Genomic DNA, 25628 nt, shown 5'->3' with positions numbered 1-25628 from the left:
AATTTGAATTTTCCAAACATAAAAATCTAAATAATTTCCACCTTTCCCTCCGACAGACGAGACACATCGTTCAGTTGTATTAAAACCTCCAAACTTTATTCAGTCAATAAGAAATAATTTAATGCAGTTTGTACAAAGCCAACACCTTTAGAAACATCTCGGAGTGAAGACAGAACAACTACGTTACACCGCTCGTCCTCTTTCTACATCTCAACCTCCACCAGATCCGGGCCGTCTGATTGGCCGGGAGCCTGTGGATCAATGCTGCTTGTTGCCACGGTAACTCCCCCACCACCACTATCATCCAGGCAGCTGCTGATTACTGGTTTAGTGGAGATTTAATTTGAACCTAAAAAACAAAAGTGATCCTCTAGAGGGCGCTCAGGGAAAATAAACACACACAACATACACACACACACACACACACACACACACACACACACACACACACACACACACAACATACACACACACACACACAAACAACACACACACACACACAACACACACAACATACACACACATAACACACACAACACACATACACACACACACATACAACATACACACACACAACATACATACACACACAACACACACATACACACACATAACACACACACACACACACACACACACACACATACAACATACACACACACAACATACATACACACACAACACACACATACACACACAACATACACACACACACACACAACACACACACACACACACACACACACACACATACAACAAACATACACACACAACACGCACATACACACACAACATACACACACACACACACAACACACACACACACAACACACATACACACACAACACACACACACACACACACAACACACACAACATACACACACATAACACACACAACACACATACACACACAACACACACACACACACACACACACACACACACACACACACAGGTCAGGGGTCGACGAAGGACACCATGATGTAGCGGGTCCCCCTGGTGGTGGGAAGACCTTCATGGTAGTGAGTCAGGCGGCCGGGATGCATGAAGGACCAACCCTTCCTGGGAGACTCCACCTTACAGTCATAACGCAGGAACCTGCAGCCACCACCCTGAGACAGAGACAGAGACACACAGAGACAGAGACACACACACACACAGAGACAGAGAGACACACAGAGAGAGACACACAGAGACAGAGACACACACATACAGAGAGACACACACAGAGGCAGAGAGACACACAGAGGCAGAGAGACACACACACAGAGAGACACACACACAGAGAGAGACACACACAGAGACAGACAGACACACACACACACACACACAGACAGACAGACACACACAGAGACAGAGACACACAGAGACAGAGAACTCCTGTTAGAAGGTAAAACTTCACATGATGCTGCTCTTCAAAATATAACTGCTTCCTGTCTGATCGGAGGTGTCTCCTGAGCGCCCCCTGCTGGCCCGCTACGTCGGATCGGAGGAGGGTACCTGGTAGTCACTACGTCGGATCGGCGGAGGGTACCTGGTAGTCACTACTTCGGATCGGAGGAGGGTACCTGGCAGTCACTACGTCGGATCGGAGGAGGGTACCTGGTAGTCACTACGTCGGATCGGAGGAGGGTACCTGGTAGTCACTACTTCGGATCGGCGGAGGGTACCTGGTAGTCACTACTTCGGATCGGAGGAGGGTACCTGGCAGTCACTACGTCGGATCGGAGGAGGGTACCTGGTAGTCACTACGTCGGATCGGAGGAGGGTACCTGGTAGTCACTACTTCGGATCGGAGGAGGGTACCTGGTAGTCGGATCTGAGGAGGGTACCTGGTAGTCACTACGTCGGATCGGAGGAGGGTACCTGGTAGTCACTACGTCGGATCGGAGGAGGGTACCTGGTAGTCGGATCTGAGGAGGGTACCTGGTAGTCACTACGTCGGATCGGAGGGGGGTACCTGGTAGTCACTACGTCGGATCGGAGGAGGGTACCTGGTAGTCACTACTTCGGATCGGAGGAGGGTACCTGGTAGTCACTACGTCGGATCGGAGGGGGGGTACCTGGTAGTCACTACTTCGGATCGGAGGAGGGTACCTGGTAGTCACTACGTCGGATCGGAGGAGGGTACCTGGTAGTCGGATCGGAGGAGGGTACCTGGTAGTCGGATCGGAGGAGGGTACCTGGTAGTCACTACTTCGGATCGGAGGAGGGTACCTGGTAGTCGGATCGGAGGAGGGTACCTGGTAGTCGGATCGGAGGAGGGTACCTGGTAGTCACTACGTCGGATCGGAGGAGGGTACCTGGTAGTCGGATCGGAGGAGGGTACATAGTAGTCACTACGTCGGATCGGAGGAGGGTACCTGGTAGTCACTACGTCGGATCGGAGGAGGGTACCTGGTAGTCGGATCGGAGGAGGGTACCTGGTAGTCACTACTTCGGATCGGAGGAGGGTACCTGGTAGTCGGATCGGAGGAGGGTACCTGGTAGTCACTACGTCGGATCGGAGGGGGGTACCTGGTAGTCACTACTTCGGATCGGAGGAGGGTACCTGGTAGTCACTACGTCGGATCGGAGGAGGGTACCTGGTAGTCGGATCGGAGGAGGGTACCTGGTAGTCACTACGTCGGATCGGAGGAGGGTACCTGGTAGTCGGATCGGAGGAGGGTACCTGGCAGTCACTACGTCGGATCGGAGGAGGGTACCTGGCAGTCACTACGTCGGATCGGAGGAGGGTACCTGGTAGTCACTACTTCGGATCGGAGGAGGGTACCTGGTAGTCGGATCGGAGGAGGGTACCTGGTAGTCACTACTTCGGATCGGAGGAGGGTACCTGGTAGTCGGATCGGAGGAGGGTACCTGGTAGTCACTACGTCGGATCGGAGGAGGGTACCTGGTAGTCGGATCGGAGGAGGGTACCTGGCAGTCACTACGTCGGATCGGAGGAGGGTACCTGGTAGTCACTACTTCGGATCGGAGGAGGGTACCTGGTAGTCACTACTTCGGATCGGAGGAGGGTACCCGGTAGTCGGATCGGAGGAGGGTACCTGGTAGTCACTACTTCGGATCGGAGGAGGGTACCTGGTAGTCACTACGTCGGATCGGAGGAGGGTACCTGATAGTCGGATCGGAGGAGGGTACCTGGTAGTCACTACTTCGGATCGGAGGAGGGTACCTGGTAGTCGGATCGGAGGAGGGTACCTGGTAGTCGGATCGGAGGAGGGTACCTGGTAGTCACTACGTCGGATCCTAGGAGGGTACCTGGTAGTCACTACTTCGGATCGGAGGAGGGTACCTGGCAGTCACTACGTCGGATCGGAGGAGGGTACCTGGCAGTCACTACGTCGGATCGGAGGAGGGTACCTGGCAGTCACTACTTCGGATCGGAGGAGGGTACCTGGTAGTCGGATCGGAGGAGGGTACCTGGTAGTCACTATTTCGGATCGGAGGAGGGAGCTGGTAGTCACTATTTCGGATCGGAGGAGGGTACCTGGTAGTCACTACGTCGGATCGGAGGAGGGTACCTGGCAGTCACTACGTCGGATCGGAGGAGGGTACCTGGTAGTCACTACTTCGGATCGGAGGAGGGTACCTGGTAGTCACTACGTCGGATCGGAGGAGGGTACCTAGTAGTCGGATCGGAGGAGGGTACCTGGTAGTCACTACGTCGGATCGGAGGAGGGTACCTGGTAGTCACTACGTCGGATCGGAGGAGGGTACCTGGTAGTCGGATCGGAGGAGGGTACCTGGTAGTCACTACGTCGGATCGGAGGAGGGTACCTGGCAGTCACTACGTCGGATCGGAGGAGGGTACCTGGTAGTCACTACGTCGGATCGGAGGAGGGTACCTGGTAGTCGGATCGGAGGAGGGTACCTGGTAGTCACTACGTCGGATCGGAGGAGGGTACCTGGTAGTCACTACGTCGGATCGGAGGAGGGTACCTGGTAGTCGGATCGGAGGAGGGTACCTAGTAGTCACTACGTCGGATCGGAGGAGGGTACCTGGTAGTCACTACGTCGGATCGGAGGAGGGTACCTGGTAGTCGGATCGGAGGAGGGTACCTGGTAGTCACTACTTCGGATCGGAGGAGGGTACCTGGTAGTCGGATCGGAGGAGGGTACCTGGCAGTCACTACGTCGGATCGGAGGAGGGTACCTGGTAGTCGGATCGGAGGAGGGTACCTGGTAGTCACTACTTCGGATCGGAGGAGGGTACCTGGTAGTCGGATCGGAGGAGGGTACCTGGTAGTCACTACGTCGGATCGGAGGGGGGTACCTGGTAGTCACTACTTCGGATCGGAGGAGGGTACCTGGTAGTCACTACGTCGGATCGGAGGAGGGTACCTGGTAGTCGGATCGGAGGAGGGTACCTGGTAGTCACTACGTCGGATCGGAGGAGGGTACCTGGTAGTCACTACTTCGGATCGGAGGAAGGTACCTGGTAGTCACTACTTCGGATCGGAGGAGGGTACCCGGTAGTCGGATCGGAGGAGGGTACCTGGCAGTCACTACGTCGGATCGGAGGAGGGTACCTGGTAGTCACTACTTCGGATCGGAGGAGGGTACCTGGTAGTCGGATCGGAGGAGGGTACCTGGCAGTCACTACGTCGGATCGGAGGAGGGTACCTGGTAGTCGGATCGGAGGAGGGTACCTGGTAGTCACTACTTCGGATCGGAGGAGGGTACCTGGTAGTCGGATCGGAGGAGGGTACCTGGTAGTCACTACGTCGGATCGGAGGGGGGTACCTGGTAGTCACTACTTCGGATCGGAGGAGGGTACCTGGTAGTCACTACGTCGGATCGGAGGAGGGTACCTGGTAGTCGGATCGGAGGAGGGTACCTGGTAGTCACTACGTCGGATCGGAGGAGGGTACCTGGTAGTCGGATCGGAGGAGGGTACCTGGCAGTCACTACGTCGGATCGGAGGAGGGTACCTGGTAGTCACTACTTCGGATCGGAGGAGGGTACCTGGTAGTCACTACTTCGGATCGGAGGAGGGTACCTGGTAGTCGGATCGGAGGAGGGTACCTGGTAGTCACTACGTCGGATCGGAGGAGGGTACCTGGTAGTCGGATCGGAGGAGGGTACCTGGCAGTCACTACGTCGGATCGGAGGAGGGTACCTGGTAGTCACTACTTCGGATCGGAGGAGGGTACCTGGTAGTCACTACTTCGGATCGGAGGAGGGTACCCGGTAGTCGGATCGGAGGAGGGTACCTGGTAGTCACTACGTCGGATCGGAGGGGGGTACCTGGTAGTCACTACTTCGGATCGGAGGAGGGTACCTGGTAGTCACTACTTCGGATCGGAGGAGGGTACCTGGTAGTCACTACGTCGGATCGGAGGAGGGTACCTGATAGTCGGATCGGAGGAGGGTACCTGGTAGTCACTACTTCGGATCGGAGGAGGGTACCTGGTAGTCGGATCGGAGGAGGGTACCTGGTAGTCACTATTTCGGATCGGAGGAGGGTACCTGGTAGTCGGATCGGAGGAGGGTACCTGGTAGTCGGATCGGAGGAGGGTACCTGGTAGTCACTACTTCGGATCGGAGGAGGGTACCTGGTAGTCGGATCGGAGGAGGGTACCTGGTAGTCGGATCGGAGGAGGGTACCTGGTAGTCACTATTTCGGATCGGAGGAGGGAGCTGGTAGTCACTATTTCGGATCGGAGGAGGGTACCTGGTAGTCGGATCGGAGGAGGGTACCTAGTAGTCACTACGTCGGATCGGAGGAGGGTACCTGGTAGTCACTACGTCGGATCGGAGGAGGGTACCTGGTAGTCGGATCGGAGGAGGGTACCTGGTAGTCACTACTTCGGATCGGAGGAGGGTACCTGGTAGTCGGATCGGAGGAGGGTACCTGGCAGTCACTACGTCGGATCGGAGGAGGGTACCTGGTAGTCGGATCGGAGGAGGGTACCTGGTAGTCACTACTTCGGATCGGAGGAGGGTACCTGGTAGTCGGATCGGAGGAGGGTACCTGGTAGTCACTACGTCGGATCGGAGGGGGGTACCTGGTAGTCACTACTTCGGATCGGAGGAGGGTACCTGGTAGTCACTACGTCGGATCGGAGGAGGGTACCTGGTAGTCGGATCGGAGGAGGGTACCTGGTAGTCACTACGTCGGATCGGAGGAGGGTACCTGGTAGTCACTACTTCGGATCGGAGGAAGGTACCTGGTAGTCACTACTTCGGATCGGAGGAGGGTACCCGGTAGTCGGATCGGAGGAGGGTACCTGGCAGTCACTACGTCGGATCGGAGGAGGGTACCTGGTAGTCACTACTTCGGATCGGAGGAGGGTACCTGGTAGTCGGATCGGAGGAGGGTACCTGGCAGTCACTACGTCGGATCGGAGGAGGGTACCTGGTAGTCGGATCGGAGGAGGGTACCTGGTAGTCACTACTTCGGATCGGAGGAGGGTACCTGGTAGTCGGATCGGAGGAGGGTACCTGGTAGTCACTACGTCGGATCGGAGGGGGGTACCTGGTAGTCACTACTTCGGATCGGAGGAGGGTACCTGGTAGTCACTACGTCGGATCGGAGGAGGGTACCTGGTAGTCGGATCGGAGGAGGGTACCTGGTAGTCACTACGTCGGATCGGAGGAGGGTACCTGGTAGTCGGATCGGAGGAGGGTACCTGGCAGTCACTACGTCGGATCGGAGGAGGGTACCTGGTAGTCACTACTTCGGATCGGAGGAGGGTACCTGGTAGTCACTACTTCGGATCGGAGGAGGGTACCTGGTAGTCGGATCGGAGGAGGGTACCTGGTAGTCACTACGTCGGATCGGAGGAGGGTACCTGGTAGTCGGATCGGAGGAGGGTACCTGGCAGTCACTACGTCGGATCGGAGGAGGGTACCTGGTAGTCACTACTTCGGATCGGAGGAGGGTACCTGGTAGTCACTACTTCGGATCGGAGGAGGGTACCCGGTAGTCGGATCGGAGGAGGGTACCTGGTAGTCACTACGTCGGATCGGAGGGGGGTACCTGGTAGTCACTACTTCGGATCGGAGGAGGGTACCTGGTAGTCACTACTTCGGATCGGAGGAGGGTACCTGGTAGTCACTACGTCGGATCGGAGGAGGGTACCTGATAGTCGGATCGGAGGAGGGTACCTGGTAGTCACTACTTCGGATCGGAGGAGGGTACCTGGTAGTCGGATCGGAGGAGGGTACCTGGTAGTCACTATTTCGGATCGGAGGAGGGTACCTGGTAGTCGGATCGGAGGAGGGTACCTGGTAGTCGGATCGGAGGAGGGTACCTGGTAGTCACTACTTCGGATCGGAGGAGGGTACCTGGTAGTCGGATCGGAGGAGGGTACCTGGTAGTCGGATCGGAGGAGGGTACCTGGTAGTCACTATTTCGGATCGGAGGAGGGAGCTGGTAGTCACTATTTCGGATCGGAGGAGGGTACCTGGTAGTCACTACGTCGGATCGGAGGAGGGTACCTGGCAGTCACTACGTCGGATCGGAGGAGGGTACCTGGTAGTCACTACTTCGGATCGGAGGAGGGTACCTGGTAGTCATTACGTCGGATCGGAGGAGGGTACCTGGCAGTCACTACTTCGGATCGGAGGAGGGTACCTGGTAGTCACTACTTCGGATCGGAGGAGGGTACCTGGTAGTCGGATCGGAGGAGGGTACCTGGTAGTCACTATTTCGGATCGGAGGAGGGAGCTGGTAGTCACTATTTCGGATTGGAGGAGGGTACCTGGTAGTCACTACGTCGGATCGGAGGAGGGCACCTGGCAGTCACTACGTCGGATCGGAGGAGGGTACCTGGTAGTCACTACTTCGGATCGGAGGAGGGTACCTGGTAGTCACTACTTCGGATCGGAGGAGGGTACCCGGTAGTCGGATCGGAGGAGGGTACCTGGTAGTCACTACTTCGGATCGGAGGAGGGTACCTGATAGTCGGATCGGAGGAGGGTACCTGGTAGTCGGATCGGAGGAGGGTACCTGGTAGTCACTACGTCGGATCGGAGGAGGGTACCTGGTAGTCACTACTTCGGATCGGAGGAGGGTACCTGGTAGTCACTACGTCGGATCGGAGGAGGGTACCTGGTAGTTACTACGTCGGATCGGAGGAGGGTACCTGGTAGTCACTACTTCGGATCGGAGGAGGGTACCTGGCAGTCACTACGTCGGATCGGAGGAGGGTACCTGGCAGTCACTACGTCGGATCGGAGGAGGGTACCTGGTAGTCATTACGTCGGATCGGAGGAGGGTACCTGGCAGTCACTACTTCGGATCGGAGGAGGGTACCTGGTAGTCACTACTTCGGATCGGAGGAGGGTACCTGGTAGTCGGATCGGAGGAGGGTACCTGGTAGTCACTACGTCGGATCGGAGGAGGGTACCTGGTAGTCACTACGTCGGATCGGAGGAGGGTACCTGGTAGTCACTACTTCGGATCGGAGGAGGGTACCTGGTAGTCACTACTTCGGATCGGAGGAGGGTACCTGGCAGTCACTACGTCGGATCGGAGGAGGGTACCTGGCAGTCACTACTTCGGATCGGAGGAGGGTACCTGGCAGTCACTACTTCGGATCGGAGGAGGGTACCTGGCAGTCACTACTTCAGATCGGAGGAGGGTACCTGGTAGTCGGATCGGAGGAGGGTACCTGGTAGTCACTATTTCGGATCGGAGGAGGGTACCTGGTAGTCACTACTTCGGATCGGAGGAGGGTACCTGGTAGTCGGATCGGAGGAGGGTACCTGGTAGTCACTCCTTCGGATCGGAGGAGGGTACCTGGTAGTCACTATTTCGGATCGGAGGAGGGTACCTGGTAGTCACTACTTCGGATCGGAGGAGGGTACCTGGTAGTCGGATCGGAGGAGGGTACCTGGTAGTCACTCCTTCGGATCGGAGGAGGGTACCTGGTAGTCACTACGTCGGATCGGAGGAGGGTACCTGGTAGTCACTACGTCGGATCGGAGGAGGGTACCTGGTAGTCACTACTTCGGATCGGAGGAGGGTACCTGGTAGTCACTACTTCGGATCGGAGGAGGGTACCTGATAGTCGGATCGGAGGAGGGTACCTGGTAGTCGGATCGGAGGAGGGTACCTGGTAGTCACTACGTCGGATCAGAGGAGGGTACCTGGTAGTCACTACTTCGGATCGGAGGAGGGTACCTGGTAGTCGAATCGGAGGAGGGTACCTGGTAGTCACTACGTCGGATCGGAGGAGGGTACCTGGTAGTCACTACTTCGGATCGGAGGAGGGTACCTGGTAGTCACTACGTCGGATCGGAGGAGGGTACCTGGTAGTTACTACGTCGGATCGGAGGAGGGTACCTGGCAGTCACTACGTCGGATCGGAGGAGGGTACCTGGTAGTCGGATCGGAGGAGGGTACCTGGTAGTCACTCCTTCGGATCGGAGGAGGGTACCTGGTAGTCACTATTTCGGATCGGAGGAGGGTACCTGGTAGTCACTACTTCGGATCGGAGGAGGGTACCTGGTAGTCGGATCGGAGGAGGGTACCTGGTAGTCACTCCTTCGGATCGGAGGAGGGTACCTGGTAGTCACTACGTCGGATCGGAGGAGGGTACCTGGTAGTCACTACGTCGGATCGGAGGAGGGTACCTGGTAGTCACTACGTCGGATCGGAGGAGGGTACCTGATAGTCGGATCGGAGGAGGGTACCTGATAGTCGGATCGGAGGAGGGTACCTGGTAGTCGGATCGGAGGAGGGTACCTGGTAGTCACTACGTCGGATCAGAGGAGGGTACCTGGTAGTCACTACTTCGGATCGGAGGAGGGTACCTGGTAGTCGAATCGGAGGAGGGTACCTGGTAGTCACTACGTCGGATCGGAGGAGGGTACCTGGTAGTCACTACTTCGGATCGGAGGAGGGTACCTGGTAGTCACTACGTCGGATCGGAGGAGGGTACCTGGTAGTTACTACGTCGGATCGGAGGAGGGTACCTGGCAGTCACTACGTCGGATCGGAGGAGGGTACCTGGCAGTCACTACGTCGGATCGGAGGAGGGTACCTGGTAGTCACTACTTCGGATCGGAGGAGGGTACCTGGTAGTCACTACTTCGGATCGGAGGAGGGTACCTGGTAGTCGGATCGGAGGAGGGTACCTGGTAGTCACTATTTCCGATTGGAGGAGGGTACCTGGTAGTCACTACGTCGGATCGGAGGAGGGTACCTGGTAGTCACTACGTCGGATCGGAGGAGGGTACCTGGTAGTCGGATCGGAGGAGGGTACCTGGTAGTCACTACTTCGGATCGGAGGAGGGTACCTGGTAGTCGGATCGGAGGAGGGTACCTGGTAGTCACTATTTCGGATCGGAGGAGGGTACCTGGTAGTCACTACTTCGGATCGGAGGAGGGTACCTGGTAGTCGGATCGGAGGAGGGTACCTGGTAGTCACTCCTTCGGATCGGAGGAGGGTACCTGGTAGTCACTACGTCGGATCGGAGGAGGGTACCTGGTAGTCACTACGTCGGATCGGAGGAGGGTACCTGGTAGTCACTACGTCGGATCGGAGGAGGGTACCTGGTAGTCACTACGTCGGATCGGAGGAGGGTACCTGGTAGTCACTATTTCGGATCGGAGGAGGGTACCTGGTAGTCACTACTTCGGATCGGAGGAGGGTACCTGGTAGTCACTACGTCGGATCGGAGGAGGGTACCTGGCAGTCACTACGTCGGATCGGAGGAGGGTACCTGGCAGTCACTACGTCGGATCGGAGGAGGGTACCTGGTAGTCGGATCGGAGGAGGGTACCTGGTAGTCACTACGTCGGATCGGAGGAGGGTACCTGGTAGTCGGATCGGAGGAGGGTACCTGGTAGTCACTACTTCGGATCGGAGGAGGGTACCTGGTAGTCGGATCGGAGGAGGGTACCTGGTAGTCACTACGTCGGATCGGAGGGGGGTACCTGGTAGTCACTACTTCGGATCGGAGGAGGGTACCTGGTAGTCACTACGTCGGATCGGAGGAGGGTACCCGGTAGTCGGATCGGAGGAGGGTACCTGGCAGTCACTACGTCGGATCGGAGGAGGGTACCTGGTAGTCACTACTTCGGATCGGAGGAGGGTACCTGGTAGTCGGATCGGAGGAGGGTACCTGGCAGTCACTACGTCGGATCGGAGGAGGGTACCTGGTAGTCGGATCGGAGGAGGGTACCTGGTAGTCACTACTTCGGATCGGAGGAGGGTACCTGGTAGTCGGATCGGAGGAGGGTACCTGGTAGTCACTACGTCGGATCGGAGGGGGGTACCTGGTAGTCACTACTTCGGATCGGAGGAGGGTACCTGGTAGTCACTACGTCGGATCGGAGGAGGGTACCTGGTAGTCGGATCGGAGGAGGGTACCTGGTAGTCACTACGTCGGATCGGAGGAGGGTACCTGGTAGTCGGATCGGAGGAGGGTACCTGGCAGTCACTACGTCGGATCGGAGGAGGGTACCTGGTAGTCACTACTTCGGATCGGAGGAGGGTACCTGGTAGTCACTACTTCGGATCGGAGGAGGGTACCTGGTAGTCGGATCGGAGGAGGGTACCTGGTAGTCACTACGTCGGATCGGAGGAGGGTACCTGGTAGTCGGATCGGAGGAGGGTACCTGGCAGTCACTACGTCGGATCGGAGGAGGGTACCTGGTAGTCACTACTTCGGATCGGAGGAGGGTACCTGGTAGTCACTACTTCGGATCGGAGGAGGGTACCCGGTAGTCGGATCGGAGGAGGGTACCTGGTAGTCACTACGTCGGATCGGAGGGGGGTACCTGGTAGTCACTACTTCGGATCGGAGGAGGGTACCTGGTAGTCACTACTTCGGATCGGAGGAGGGTACCTGGTAGTCACTACGTCGGATCGGAGGAGGGTACCTGATAGTCGGATCGGAGGAGGGTACCTGGTAGTCACTACTTCGGATCGGAGGAGGGTACCTGGTAGTCGGATCGGAGGAGGGTACCTGGTAGTCACTATTTCGGATCGGAGGAGGGTACCTGGTAGTCGGATCGGAGGAGGGTACCTGGTAGTCGGATCGGAGGAGGGTACCTGGTAGTCACTACTTCGGATCGGAGGAGGGTACCTGGTAGTCGGATCGGAGGAGGGTACCTGGTAGTCGGATCGGAGGAGGGTACCTGGTAGTCACTATTTCGGATCGGAGGAGGGAGCTGGTAGTCACTATTTCGGATCGGAGGAGGGTACCTGGTAGTCACTACGTCGGATCGGAGGAGGGTACCTGGCAGTCACTACGTCGGATCGGAGGAGGGTACCTGGTAGTCACTACTTCGGATCGGAGGAGGGTACCTGGTAGTCATTACGTCGGATCGGAGGAGGGTACCTGGCAGTCACTACTTCGGATCGGAGGAGGGTACCTGGTAGTCACTACTTCGGATCGGAGGAGGGTACCTGGTAGTCGGATCGGAGGAGGGTACCTGGTAGTCACTATTTCGGATCGGAGGAGGGAGCTGGTAGTCACTATTTCGGATTGGAGGAGGGTACCTGGTAGTCACTACGTCGGATCGGAGGAGGGCACCTGGCAGTCACTACGTCGGATCGGAGGAGGGTACCTGGTAGTCACTACTTCGGATCGGAGGAGGGTACCTGGTAGTCACTACTTCGGATCGGAGGAGGGTACCCGGTAGTCGGATCGGAGGAGGGTACCTGGTAGTCACTACGTCGGATCGGAGGAGGGTACCTGATAGTCGGATCGGAGGAGGGTACCTGGTAGTCACTACTTCGGATCGGAGGAGGGTACCTGATAGTCGGATCGGAGGAGGGTACCTGGTAGTCGGATCGGAGGAGGGTACCTGGTAGTCACTACGTCGGATCGGAGGAGGGTACCTGGTAGTCACTACTTCGGATCGGAGGAGGGTACCTGGTAGTCACTACGTCGGATCGGAGGAGGGTACCTGGTAGTTACTACGTCGGATCGGAGGAGGGTACCTGGTAGTCACTACTTCGGATCGGAGGAGGGTACCTGGCAGTCACTACGTCGGATCGGAGGAGGGTACCTGGCAGTCACTACGTCCGATCGGAGGAGGGTACCTGGTAGTCATTACGTCGGATCGGAGGAGGGTACCTGGCAGTCACTACTTCGGATCGGAGGAGGGTACCTGGTAGTCACTACGTCGGATCGGAGGAGGGTACCTGGTAGTCGGATCGGAGGAGGGTACCTGGTAGTCACTACGTCGGATCGGAGGAGGGTACCTGGTAGTCACTACGTCGGATCGGAGGAGGGTACCTGGTAGTCACTACTTCGGATCGGAGGAGGGTACCTGGAAGTCACTACTTCGGATCGGAGGAGGGTACCTGGCAGTCACTACTTCGGATCAGAGGAGGGTACCTGGTAGTCACTACTTCGGATCGGAGGAGGGTACCTGGTAGTCACTACTTCGGATCGGAGGAGGGTACCTGGCAGTCACTACGTCGGATCGGAGGAGGGTACCTGGCAGTCACTACGTCGGATCGGAGGAGGGTACCTGGCAGTCACTACTTCGGATCGGAGGAGGGTACCTGGCAGTCACTACTTCGGATCGGAGGAGGGTACCTGGCAGTCACTACTTCAGATCGGAGGAGGGTACCTGGTAGTCGGATCGGAGGAGGGTACCTGGTAGTCACTATTTCGGATCGGAGGAGGGTACCTGGTAGTCACTACTTCGGATCGGAGGAGGGTACCTGGTAGTCGGATCGGAGGAGGGTACCTGGTAGTCACTCCTTCGGATCGGAGGAGGGTACCTGGTAGTCACTATTTCGGATCGGAGGAGGGTACCTGGTAGTCACTACTTCGGATCGGAGGAGGGTACCTGGTAGTCGGATCGGAGGAGGGTACCTGGTAGTCACTCCTTCGGATCGGAGGAGGGTACCTGGTAGTCACTACGTCGGATCGGAGGAGGGTACCTGGTAGTCACTACGTCGGATCGGAGGAGGGTACCTGGTAGTCACTACTTCGGATCGGAGGAGGGTACCTGGTAGTCACTACTTCGGATCGGAGGAGGGTACCTGATAGTCGGATCGGAGGAGGGTACCTGGTAGTCGGATCGGAGGAGGGTACCTGGTAGTCACTACGTCGGATCAGAGGAGGGTACCTGGTAGTCACTACTTCGGATCGGAGGAGGGTACCTGGTAGTCGAATCGGAGGAGGGTACCTGGTAGTCACTACGTCGGATCGGAGGAGGGTACCTGGTAGTCACTACTTCGGATCGGAGGAGGGTACCTGGTAGTCACTACGTCGGATCGGAGGAGGGTACCTGGTAGTTACTACGTCGGATCGGAGGAGGGTACCTGGCAGTCACTACGTCGGATCGGAGGAGGGTACCTGGTAGTCGGATCGGAGGAGGGTACCTGGTAGTCACTCCTTCGGATCGGAGGAGGGTACCTGGTAGTCACTATTTCGGATCGGAGGAGGGTACCTGGTAGTCACTACGTCGGATCGGAGGAGGGTACCTGGTAGTCACTACGTCGGATCGGAGGAGGGTACCTGGTAGTCACTACGTCGGATCGGAGGAGGGTACCTGATAGTCGGATCGGAGGAGGGTACCTGATAGTCGGATCGGAGGAGGGTACCTGGTAGTCGGATCGGAGGAGGGTACCTGGTAGTCACTACGTCGGATCAGAGGAGGGTACCTGGTAGTCACTACTTCGGATCGGAGGAGGGTACCTGGTAGTCGAATCGGAGGAGGGTACCTGGTAGTCACTACGTCGGATCGGAGGAGGGTACCTGGTAGTCACTACTTCGGATCGGAGGAGGGTACCTGGTAGTCACTACGTCGGATCGGAGGAGGGTACCTGGTAGTTACTACGTCGGATCGGAGGAGGGTACCTGGCAGTCACTACGTCGGATCGGAGGAGGGTACCTGGCAGTCACTACGTCGGATCGGAGGAGGGTACCTGGTAGTCACTACTTCGGATCGGAGGAGGGTACCTGGTAGTCACTACTTCGGATCGGAGGAGGGTACCTGGTAGTCGGATCGGAGGAGGGTACCTGGTAGTCACTATTTCCGATTGGAGGAGGGTACCTGGTAGTCACTACGTCGGATCGGAGGAGGGTACCTGGTAGTCACTACGTCGGATCGGAGGAGGGTACCTGGTAGTCGGATCGGAGGAGGGTACCTGGTAGTCACTACGTCGGATCGGAGGAGGGTACCTGGTAGTCGGATCGGAGGAGGGTACCTGGTAGTCACTACTTCGGATCGGAGGAGGGTACCTGGTAGTCGGATCGGAGGAGGGTACCTGGTAGTCACTATTTCGGATCGGAGGAGGGTACCTGGTAGTCACTACTTCGGATCGGAGGAGGGTACCTGGTAGTCGGATCGGAGGAGGGTACCTGGTAGTCACTCCTTCGGATCGGAGGAGGGTACCTGGTAGTCACTACGTCGGATCGGAGGAGGGTACCTGGTAGTCACTACGTCGGATCGGAGGAGGGTACCTGGTAGTCACTACGTCGGATCGGAGGAGGGTACCTGGTAGTCGGATCGGAGGAGGGTACCTGGTAGTCACTACTTCGGATCGGAGGAGGGTACCTGGTAGTCACTACGTCGGATCGGAGGAGGGTACCTGGCAGTCACTACGTCGGATCGGAGGAGGGTACCTGGCAGTCACTACGTCGGATCGGAGGAGGGTACCTGGCAGTCACTACGTCGGATCGGAGGAGGGTACCTGGTAGTCGGATCGGAGGAGGGTACCTGGTAGTCACTACGTCGGATCGGAGGAGGGTACCTGGTAGTCACTACGTCGGATCGGAGGAGGGTACCTGGTAGTCACTACGTCGGATCGGAGGAGGGTACCTGGTAGTCACTACGTCGGATCGGAGGAGGGTACCTGGTAGTCACTATTTCGGATCGGAGGAGGGTACCTGGTAGTCACTACTTCGGATCGGAGGAGGGTACCTGGTAGTCACTACGTCGGATCGGAGGAGGGTACCTGGCAGTCACTACGTCGGATCGGAGGAGGGTACCTGGCAGTCACTACGTCGGATCGGAGGAGGGTACCTGGTAGTCGGATCGGAGGAGGGTACCTGGTAGTCACTACGTCGGATCGGAGGAGGGTACCTGGTAGTCACTACGTCGGATCGGAGGAGGGTACCTGGTAGTCGGATCGGAGGAGGGTACCTGGTAGTCACTACTTCGGATCGGAGGAGGGTACCTGGTAGTCACTACTTCGGATCGGAGGAGGGTACCTGGCAGTCACTACGTCGGATCGGAGGAGGGTATCTGGTAGTCGGATCGGAGGAGGGTACCTGGCAGTCACTACGTCGGATCGGAGGGGGGTACCTGGTAGTCACTACTTCGGATCGGAGGAGGGTACCTGGTAGTCACTACGTCGGATCGGAGGAGGGTACCTGGTAGTCGGATCGGAGGAGGGTACCTGGTAGTCACTACGTCGGATCGGAGGAGGGTACCTGGTAGTCGGATCGGAGGAGGGTACCTGGCAGTCACTACGTCGGATCGGAGGAGGGTACCTGGCAGTCACTACGTCGGATCGGAGGAGGGTACCTGGTAGTCACTACTTCGGATCGGAGGAGGGTACCTGGTAGTCGGATCGGAGGAGGGTACCTGGTAGTCACTACTTCGGATCGGAGGAGGGTACCTGGTAGTCGGATCGGAGGAGGGTACCTGGTAGTCACTACGTCGGATCGGAGGAGGGTACCTGGTAGTCACTACTTCGGATCGGAGGAGGGTACCTGGTAGTCACTACTTCGGATCGGAGGAGGGTACCTGGTAGTCGGATCGGAGGAGGGTACCTGGTAGTCACTACGTCGGATCGGAGGAGGGTACCTGATAGTCGGATCGGAGGAGGGTACCTGGTAGTCACTACTTCGGATCGGAGGAGGGTACCTGGTAGTCGGATCGGAGGAGGGTACCTGGTAGTCACTACGTCGGATCGGAGGAGGGTACCTGGTAGTCACTACTTCGGATCGGAGGAGGGTACCTGGCAGTCACTACGTCGGATCGGAGGAGGGTACCTGGTAGTCACTACGTCAGATCGGAGGAGGGAGCTGGTAGTCACTATTTCGGATCGGAGGAGGGTACCTGGTAGTCACTACGTCGGATCGGAGGAGGGTACCTGGTAGTCACTACGTCGGATCGGAGGAGGGTACCTGATAGTCGGATCGGAGGAGGGTACCTGGTAGTCGGATCGGAGGAGGGTACCTGGCAGTCACTACGTCGGATCGGAGGAGGGTACCTGGTAGTCACTACTTCGGATCGGAGGAGGGTACCTGGTAGTCACTACTTCGGATCGGAGGAGGGTACCTGGTAGTCGGATCGGAGGAGGGTACCTGGTAGTCACTACGTCGGATCGGAGGGGGGTACCTGGTAGTCACTACTTCGGATCGGAGGAGGGTACCTGGTAGTCACTACTTCGGATCGGAGGAGGGTACCTGGTAGTCACTCCTTCGGATCGGAGGAGGGTACCTGGTAGTCACTACGTCGGATCGGAGGAGGGTACCTGGTAGTCACTACATCGGATCGGAGGAGGGTACCTGGTAGTCACTACTTCGGATCGGAGGAGGGTACCTGGCAGTCACTACTTCGGATCGGAGGAGGGTACCTGGTAGTCACTACTTCGGATCGGAGGAGGGTACCTGGTAGTCACTACGTCGGATCGGAGGAGGGTACCTGGTAGTCGGATCGGAGGAGGGTACCTGGTAGTCACTACTTCGGATCGGAGGAGGGTACCTGGTAGTCACGACGTCGGATCAGAGGAGGGTACCTGGTAGTCACTACGTCGGATCGGAGGAGGGTACCTGGTAGTCACTACTTCGGATCGGAGGAGGGTACCTGGCAGTCACTACGTCGGATCGGAGGAGGGTACCTGGTAGTCGGATCGGAGGAGGGTACCTGGTAGTCACTACGTCGGATCAGAGGAGGGTACCTGGTAGTCACTACGTCGGATCGGAGGAGGGTACCTGGCAGTCACTACGTCGGATCGGAGGAGGGTACCTGGCAGTCACTACGTCGGATCGGAGGAGGGTACCTGGTAGTCGGATCGGAGGAGGGTACCTGGTAGTCACTACGTCGGATCAGAGGAGGGTACCTGGTAGTCACTACGTCGGATCGGAGGAGGGTACCTGGTAGTCACTACGTCGGATCGGAGGAGGGTACCTGGTAGTCACTACGTCGGATCGGAGGAGGGTACCTGGTAGTCACTATTTCGGATCGGAGGAGGGTACCTGGTAGTCACTACTTCGGATCGGAGGAGGGTACCTGGCAGTCACTACGTCGGATCAGAGGAGGGTACCTGGTAGTCACTACGTCGGATCGGAGGAGGGTACCTGGTAGTCACTACTTCGGATTGGAGGAGGGTACCTGGTAGTCACGACGTCGGATCGGAGGAGGGTACCTGGTAGTCACTACGTCGGATCGGAGGAGGGTACCTGGTAGTCGGATCGGAGGAGGGTACCTGGTAGTCACTACTTCGGATCGGAGGAGGGTACCTGGCAGTCACTACGTCGGATCAGAGGAGGGTACCTGGTAGTCACTACGTCAGATCGGAGGAGGGTACCTGGTAGTCACTACTTCGGATCGGAGGAGGGTACCTGGTAGTCACTACGTCAGATCGGAGGAGGGTACCTGGTAGTCACTACTTCGGATCGGAGGAGGGTACCTGGTAGTCACTACGTCGGATCGGAGGAGGGTACCTGGTAGTCACTACTTCGGATCGGAGGAGGGTACCTGGTAGTCGGATCGGAGGAGGGTACCTGGTAGTCACTACTTCGGATCGGAGGAGGGTACCTGGTAGTCACTACGTCGGATCGGAGGAGGGTACCTGGCAGTCACTACGTCGGATCGGAGGAGGGTACCTGGCAGTCACTACGTCGGATCGGAGCAGGGTACCTGGTAGTCGGATCGGACGAGGGTACCTGGTAGTCACTACGTCGGATCGGAGGAGGGTACCTGGTAGTCACTACGTCGGATCGGAGGAGGGTACCTGGCAGTCACTACGTCGGATCGGAGGAGGGTACCTGGCAGTCACTACGTCGGATCGGAGGAGGGTACCTGGTAGTCACTACGTCGGATCGGAGGAGGGTACCTGGCAGTCACTACGTCGGATCGGAGGAGGGTACCTGGCAGTCACTACGTCGGATCGGAGCAGGGTACCTGGCAGTCACTACGTCGGATCGGAGGAGGGTACCTGGTAGTCACTACGTCGGATCGGAGGAGGGTACCTGGTAGTCACTTCGTCCGATCGGAGGAGGGTACCTGGTAGTCACTACTTCAGATCGGAGGAGGGTACCTGGTAGTCACTACTTCAGATCGGAGGAGGGTACCTGGTAGTCACTACTTCAGATCGGAGGAAGGTACCTGGTAGTCCACGTTCTTGCTGTTCAGGGCGATGTTGATGGTGAAGGTGGACGAGTCGTGATGAGGACGCAGAGACGGCTGCTCGTCAGGACGGTAACGAACCACAAAGTTCATGATGGCTTGAGCCTGGAACACACACACACACCAGAGTCATCCACCTGAATGGCACCAGGGGGCAGCAGGGACAGGATCTGGACTCTAAGGGGTCCGTGGGGTCCTGTATCTGGACACCGGGCTCCCAGGGTCCTGGACTGTACCTTGGGGTAGTACCCGGGGTAGAGCTTCTCGGTGACGGGGACGATGTACTCCTTCAGGAATTTGAGCCACTCCTTCTCAAAGCCGATCTGGTTCATGTGGATGTCCACCGTTGGGACGTTCTCGTAGCCGCCGGCCAGACGCTCGTCCTGAACAGGAAGTCAGAATCAGATCAGAATCAGATCGGGATCGGGATCCGATCCGATCCGATCGGATAGGATAGGATCAGGATCAGATCAGATCAGAATCAGGATCAGGATCAGGATCAGGACTACCTTGTGGGACCCTCCTGACCACTCTCCGTTGTCCTCCATCGTCTCCACCAGGTGGTCACACATCTTCTCAGAGAACGCTGGGAACCAGTAAACATCTGGACAAGGCTGAGAGAGACACAGTCATCACACACACGTAGGTGTGTGTATGTGTGTGTGTGTGTGTGTATGTGTGTGTATGTGTGTGTATGTGTGTGTATGTGTGTGTATGTGTACCTGCTCCACATAGTTCTTCTCGTCTTCAAAGATATTCGAGTAGTTCTCATTGATGTACTTCTCCTTCCAGTCCTGCACACACACACACACACACACAATCATCACGTCACCGTGTGTGTGTGTGTGTGTGTGTGTGTGTGTGTGTATGTGTGTGTGTGTGTGTGTGTTTCTGACCACAGGGTTGTCAAAGATCTGCCACATGTCTGGATGCAGCCTGGATGTGTTGAAGTTGGATGAAGCCACCAAACGGCCGAACTCGTCTCGGTTGGACACGAACATGAAAACTCCCTGAAGACACACACGTCCGTCACACGTCCGTCACACGTCCGTCACACATCCTTCACGCACGTCTGAACCTCACCTGGTCTCGGATGCTCCTGCAGAACACCATGTCGGGGTCCATCCCCTCGTCCAGGTAAAGGCTCACCTGGGACAGTTTGGACCGCAGCACGCTGCCTTTGATCAGGTAGGCCTGAGTGATGTAGGGCACGTTCCACAGGCCGCTGCGCACACACACACACACACACACACACACACATTACTCAGCTGATGTTACGTTCTGCTTAAACACCGCTGAGTGTAAGAGAGTGTGAGTGAGTGAGTGAGTGAGTGAGTGTGAGAGAGAGTGTGTGTGTGTGTGTGTGTGTGTGTGTGTGTGTGTGTCCCTACATCCTCTTTCCCTGGACGATCTCAATGTAGTCCTCAGATCTTGAGTAGAACCCTTCTGGACTCAGAGCACCCCAGAAGTTACTCCACAGCTTCCCGTGTTTGGACAACATGGGAGCGATGACCGACCTGACAGACACACACACTTTACAATTACTCTCTCACTCTCTTTCTCTTTCTCTTTCTCTCACTCTCTTTCTCTCTCTCTCTCTCACACTCACTCACTTGTTTTCCTCGATCAGTATCCTCAGGGTGTCAGGGTTCGTCAGCGCCACGTCGGAGTCCATGCTGAAGTAGTAGTCACAGTCTGGATCCTTCTTACAGGCCTCACTGCACACACACACACACACACACACACACACACACACACACACACATTACCACGTGTGGTTCCTGTGACCCAGGTTAGTTCTGGGTGATGTGGTTCTCCACTCACACTGCCATGGTTCTGGCCTTGTCCTCCGGCAGGTTCTCCTCCGGTCCGACCAGCACGGCGTCGGGGAACAGAGACCTGTGGCGCTCCCAGAACCCCTGAACATGGCGCTCATGGTACACCACCTGCAGCACGGGAGGGAAGGGGGGTGAGAGAGTGCGTGTGTGAGCGTGTGAGCGAGTGTGTGAGAGTGAGTGAGTGTGTGAGAGAGTGAGTGTGAATGTGTGTGTGTGACCGTGTGAGAGCATGTTTGTGAGTGAGAGTGAGTATGTGAGAGTGTGTGTGTGTGAGTGTGTGTGTGACCTTGAGAGCATGTGTGTGTGAGTGAGTGTGAGAGTGAGTGAGAGTGAGTGTGAGAGTGAGTGTGAGTGAGTGTGAGTGAGTGTGAGAGTGAGTGTGAGTGAGTGTGAGAGTGAGTGTGAGTGAGTGTGAGAGTGAGTGTGTGTGTCATACGTTGTTGTGGATGAAGAGGCGGAGCCTCTCTACAGGGTAGTTCAGGGTGGTCAGGCGGTGCAGGAACTCCTCCATGAAGGGCGTAGCGTGTTCGATGAAGACGGCGACGTTCACCAGCGGCAGCTCCTCATCCTGAAGACAAACGAAGCGATGAGAACACACACACACGTTGTACCTGCGCCGGGTGACGGTGAGCAGGTGATCAGGTGAGCAGGTGATCAGGTGAGCAGGTGAGCAGGTGATCAGGTGAGCAGGTGATCGGGGTGAGCGTCGTACAGGTGTGTCGGTGAAGAACAGCAGGTCGTCGTCACAGATGCCACAGCCGGCCTCGTAGGTCCAGGCGGTGGGGACGTAGTTCCCCAGGTAGTTCAGCTGCAGCTGCAACACACTCGCAACCGTCACACACACTGTTTACGGTCACATGGTGCCGCTGCAGCGCTGTGATTGGTCCGTTACCTTGGTGGGTCCGTTGCCATGGATAATGACAGGAAGCGTGTCGTAGGCCACGTTCCTCGCCCTGACCTTTGACCTCTCAAACTTCAAGACGACTTCATCTGGCACAGATTCAGATTTAGGTGAGATTCTACCCGACAGGAACCAGGCCTACAGGGTTCTAGGTTCTAGAGGGGAACTGGGTCTACAGCAGGGGTGTCAAACATACAGCCCGTGGGCCGCATCTGGCCCGCCAGGGGGTCCAGCTCGGCCCACCGGATAACTTTGCCAAGTGTGAAAATTACAGAAAGACATAAATTGCATTTCTATGAGAATATGGAGGTTTATGAGTACAAACGTTTTTTTTTTTGTTGTTGTTTTTTTATTAATCGATCCAGTAATTGCTTCAAAAACAGCGTAAATGCGACGTCTGCTCCGGAGGCAGCAGCTCGCTGTGAGGGAATCTGTAGAGGAGATCCCAGGCTGATAAACAGTGGACTGATTCTGAGTTTTTGGTCTTTATGTTTCTAGTTTATTGTAGAAAGACCTTAAAACAGGATTTATCATCCAAAAACCTTCACCAATGATTTAAACAGAGAAATATTGTCGTTATTATTCTATGATTTTACTGGTCTGGACCACTTGAGATCAAAGTGGGCCGTATGTGGCCCCTTAACTAAAATGAGTTTGACACCCCTGGTCTACAGGGTTCTAGGTTCTACAGGGGAACTGGATCTATAGGGTTCTAGAGGGGAACCAGGTCTACTGGGTTCTAGAGGGGAACCGGGTCTAAATGGTTCTAGGTTGTGGCGGGGAACCGGGTCTACAGGGTTCTCGGTTCTACAGAGGACCAGCTGCTAAAGAACAAGGGGTCTCACCGACAGCTCCGTTGAGGTTCTGGAAGATTCTGGAGCGATGATCCAGGCTCATGTTGAACTTGGTCTGTGAAGATAAACGACATCATCATGTTTAGTTGTGTAAAACAGAACGGTTGGGAACTGAGGAGAACAGTTGGAGTTTAGAAAGTGAAATGTGGTCCCATTCCTGCCTGATACAGGACTCTGGATCATGTTCTTATCTGGTTTATATGGTAGTTTTGACCTGCATTCATAACCGTGCTCCGTTTTCTGTTCCTGAGCCCATGCGCTGATGTCCACACACTCTTTCACACAGTGGTGAACCTCTGCTGAGAGACTCCGCCTCTCTGAAATCATCTTTTTATAGCCAATCATGTTAGGGATCTGTTGCCATGGTAACATAATTAGTCATGAGATGCTCCACCACGTGTTTTTTTAGCGTTACACAACTTTTTAGAGACGCGTTGCTGCCAAACTCAAAGTGAGCAGATATTTTACATCAAACAATAAAATGTCTCATTTCAACACTTGATTTATCGTGTTTGATCTGTTTTATATTAAATATGAGTTCCTGAACTTCCTGTTCAGGGAGAACGTCAAACTTCAGATAGCAGGAGAAGAACACAGGAGGGCGGAGTCCGGTTCCCGGTGAACCGGTCGTTGTGACAGATTTACCCTCTGTGTCTTGTCCAGGTAGATCCTGCTGTAGAACAGCTGGTCGTCGTCGTTGTCCTTGAACTTCCACTGCTGCACGATCGCACTGAGGTCCGAGGCGAAGCCGATGAACCCTGAACACACACACACACACACACACACACACACACACACTCTGATAAACTGTCAGACAGTAAAAACCTGGTGGAGGTCAGCTGACGTCTTTCAGCCACTCACCTCCTGAGTTGAGGTAGCGTTTCCCAGAATGCACCTCGGGGTACTTGGACGCCAGCCTCTGGTCGGGCCAGCAGAAACCTTCGGCTGAGAAAATCACGCGGTGACCCAGACGAGAAAACCTGGAGAGCAGCTCGTCAGGACCCGACGCAAAGATCACATCGTAACTGCAGAGAGTCAGAGGGGGCGGAGTTACAAGGTGACAGGACTGCAGAGCTGGGGAGGGGGCGGGGTTACTGGACTGGTCTACTGACAACAGGTGAACAGGTGAGTCAGGTTTCTGAACAAAGAACAACAACAGGAGGAAAAGTGAGACTGAAGAGGAGAAGAGGAGGAGTACTGATGATGAAAAGAAAGGAGGACAGCTGATGAGAACGATAACACACACACACACACACACACACACACACACACACACACACACACACACACACACACACACGTTACCTGTCCACGAACATGACGACCGTGTCCTTCTTCTCAGAAAGTTTCAGCAGCTCCTTCTTCAACCATCGGACCTTCTGACCTCCACCCACCGTACGGGCCACATCACCCCCCCTCCACTCCTCACCCAAACCCAGCACCTGCACCATCATCAGAACCATCATCATCATCATCACCATCTGTGTTCCTGTGTGTGTGTGTGTGTGTGTGTGTGTGTGTTACCTTTACAGTGTAGTTGAACTCTCTGGCCGTCCTCATGAAGCGGTTAAAGCCGTCCGTCTCCTCGGTTGCCGCGGTGATCACCAGCAGATTTTCTATAAAACACACACACACAGGCATCAGTTGATCAGTGATGACATCATACTGTGAGCGACCGATAACGATGATGTCACGTCGGCCTGCATGACGCTGCACTGCTCTCCTCCGGCCCTGCAGCTGTTTGCAGCTGTTTGCAACAAGTCTCAGTAAAAGTGATTGACAAGGCCTCAATAACAAGCTGGGACCTGAAGCAGTGACATCACAGGTCAGGTCTCTTCCTCCTCCTCCTCCTCCTCCTCGTAGGCTTTCAAGGAACTCGGAGAGTGGGATTCCTCAGAGGAAAGGTGAGGAGGTGAGGGGGTGAGGAGGTGAGGGGGTGAGGGGATGAGGAGGTGAGGGGGTGAGGAGGTGAGGGGGTGAGGGGGTGAGGAGGTGAGGGGGTGAGGAGGTGAGGGGATGAGGAGGTGAGGGGGTGAGGAGGTGAGGGGGTGAGGAGGTGAGGGGATGAGGAGGTGAGGGGGTGAGGGGGTGAGGAGGTGAGGGGATGAGGAGGTGAGGGGGTGAGGGGGTGAGGAGGTGAGGGGGAGGAGCAACGAGATGATGAACTGAGTCTCTGTTGGGTCTAAACAGATCAATGGAAGTGATTCTCATGGTTCTGATCAGCTGATGATGTCATCACTCTGTTCCACCTCACATCAACAGCAGGGTCGAAGAAAAAACAAGAAATAAGAAATATTCGAGTATTTTAACTTTTGAATCGCCGTTAAATTAAGCCTCCAGGCTCATTTCAAAGTTATAAAGTTCTGAAGTTATAAAGTTGGAGTCTCCTGACAGGTCAAACTTGATGAACTCAGTCACTTCATGTTGTTTGTTGCTTCTGAAACGTGAATAAAAGTGTTCATGTGGAGCCGCGCAGCTCCAGCGGGTCATGACGGTCCGCCTGGCCGGCCAGAGCAGCCTGCGGGGCGGCCTTACCTGGAGAGAGCCTCCGCTGCTCGGCCCGCACGGAGCTCCGGAAGAAGGCGACGGCCATGAAGCAGAGAAGACGAGAGGAAGACGACATGGCGGCTGTTTAACTAACGGCTCCGTTCACGCTGTAAACCGTCACATTCACCGCTCGTTACCAGCGTCTTCACTCCATCAGCTCCGGAAATCCCGCGAGACTGCCCCAGCTATCGCGATGGAATG

General features: G+C 56.1%; 1 protein-coding gene across 1 annotated transcript; it reads right to left on the bottom strand.

Moving 5' to 3' along the window:
• Positions 1–74: 74 nt before the first annotated feature.
• Positions 75–25628, bottom strand: plod3 (procollagen-lysine, 2-oxoglutarate 5-dioxygenase 3). Its single transcript, XM_069177247.1, has 26 exons — positions 25416–25628; positions 24405–24496; positions 24186–24322; positions 23742–23905; positions 23526–23638; positions 22872–22935; positions 22018–22115; positions 21838–21939; positions 21562–21693; positions 21112–21233; positions 20901–21005; positions 20679–20804; positions 20371–20512; positions 20184–20297; positions 20010–20081; positions 19797–19901; positions 19524–19670; positions 18365–19392; positions 13172–18236; positions 10988–12975; positions 6236–10799; positions 4501–6107; positions 3723–4372; positions 2272–3628; positions 2100–2159; positions 75–1808 (listed from the first exon to the last, which is right to left on the bottom strand). Exons 1-18 carry the CDS (start codon positions 25501–25503, stop codon positions 19243–19245), a joined length of 2073 nt encoding a protein of 690 aa, XP_069033348.1. The 5' UTR covers positions 25504–25628; the 3' UTR covers positions 75–1808; positions 2100–2159; positions 2272–3628; positions 3723–4372; positions 4501–6107; positions 6236–10799; positions 10988–12975; positions 13172–18236; positions 18365–19242.

Source organism: Embiotoca jacksoni, unplaced genomic scaffold (genome assembly GCF_022577435.1).
Source record: "Embiotoca jacksoni isolate LCO1_2020_lvr unplaced genomic scaffold, fEmbJac1.0.p SCAF_107, whole genome shotgun sequence".
Taxonomy (NCBI): domain Eukaryota; kingdom Metazoa; phylum Chordata; class Actinopteri; family Embiotocidae; genus Embiotoca; species Embiotoca jacksoni.
The sequence above is the reverse complement of the archived record's forward strand: the minus strand, read 5'-3'. Positions and strand labels throughout refer to the sequence as shown.

Coding starts and splice junctions, on each gene's coding strand:
- plod3 (XM_069177247.1), bottom strand. CDS start 25,503: ATGTCGTCTTCCTCTCGTCTTCTCTGCTTCATGGCCGTCGCCTTCTTC. Junction 20,805..20,900: donor ATACTGATCGAGGAAAACAA/GTGAGTGAGTGT, acceptor TGTGTCTGTCAG/GTCGGTCATCGCTCCCATGT. Junction 20,082..20,183: donor AGATCTTTGACAACCCTGTG/GTCAGAAACACA, acceptor GTGTGTGTGCAG/GACTGGAAGGAGAAGTACAT.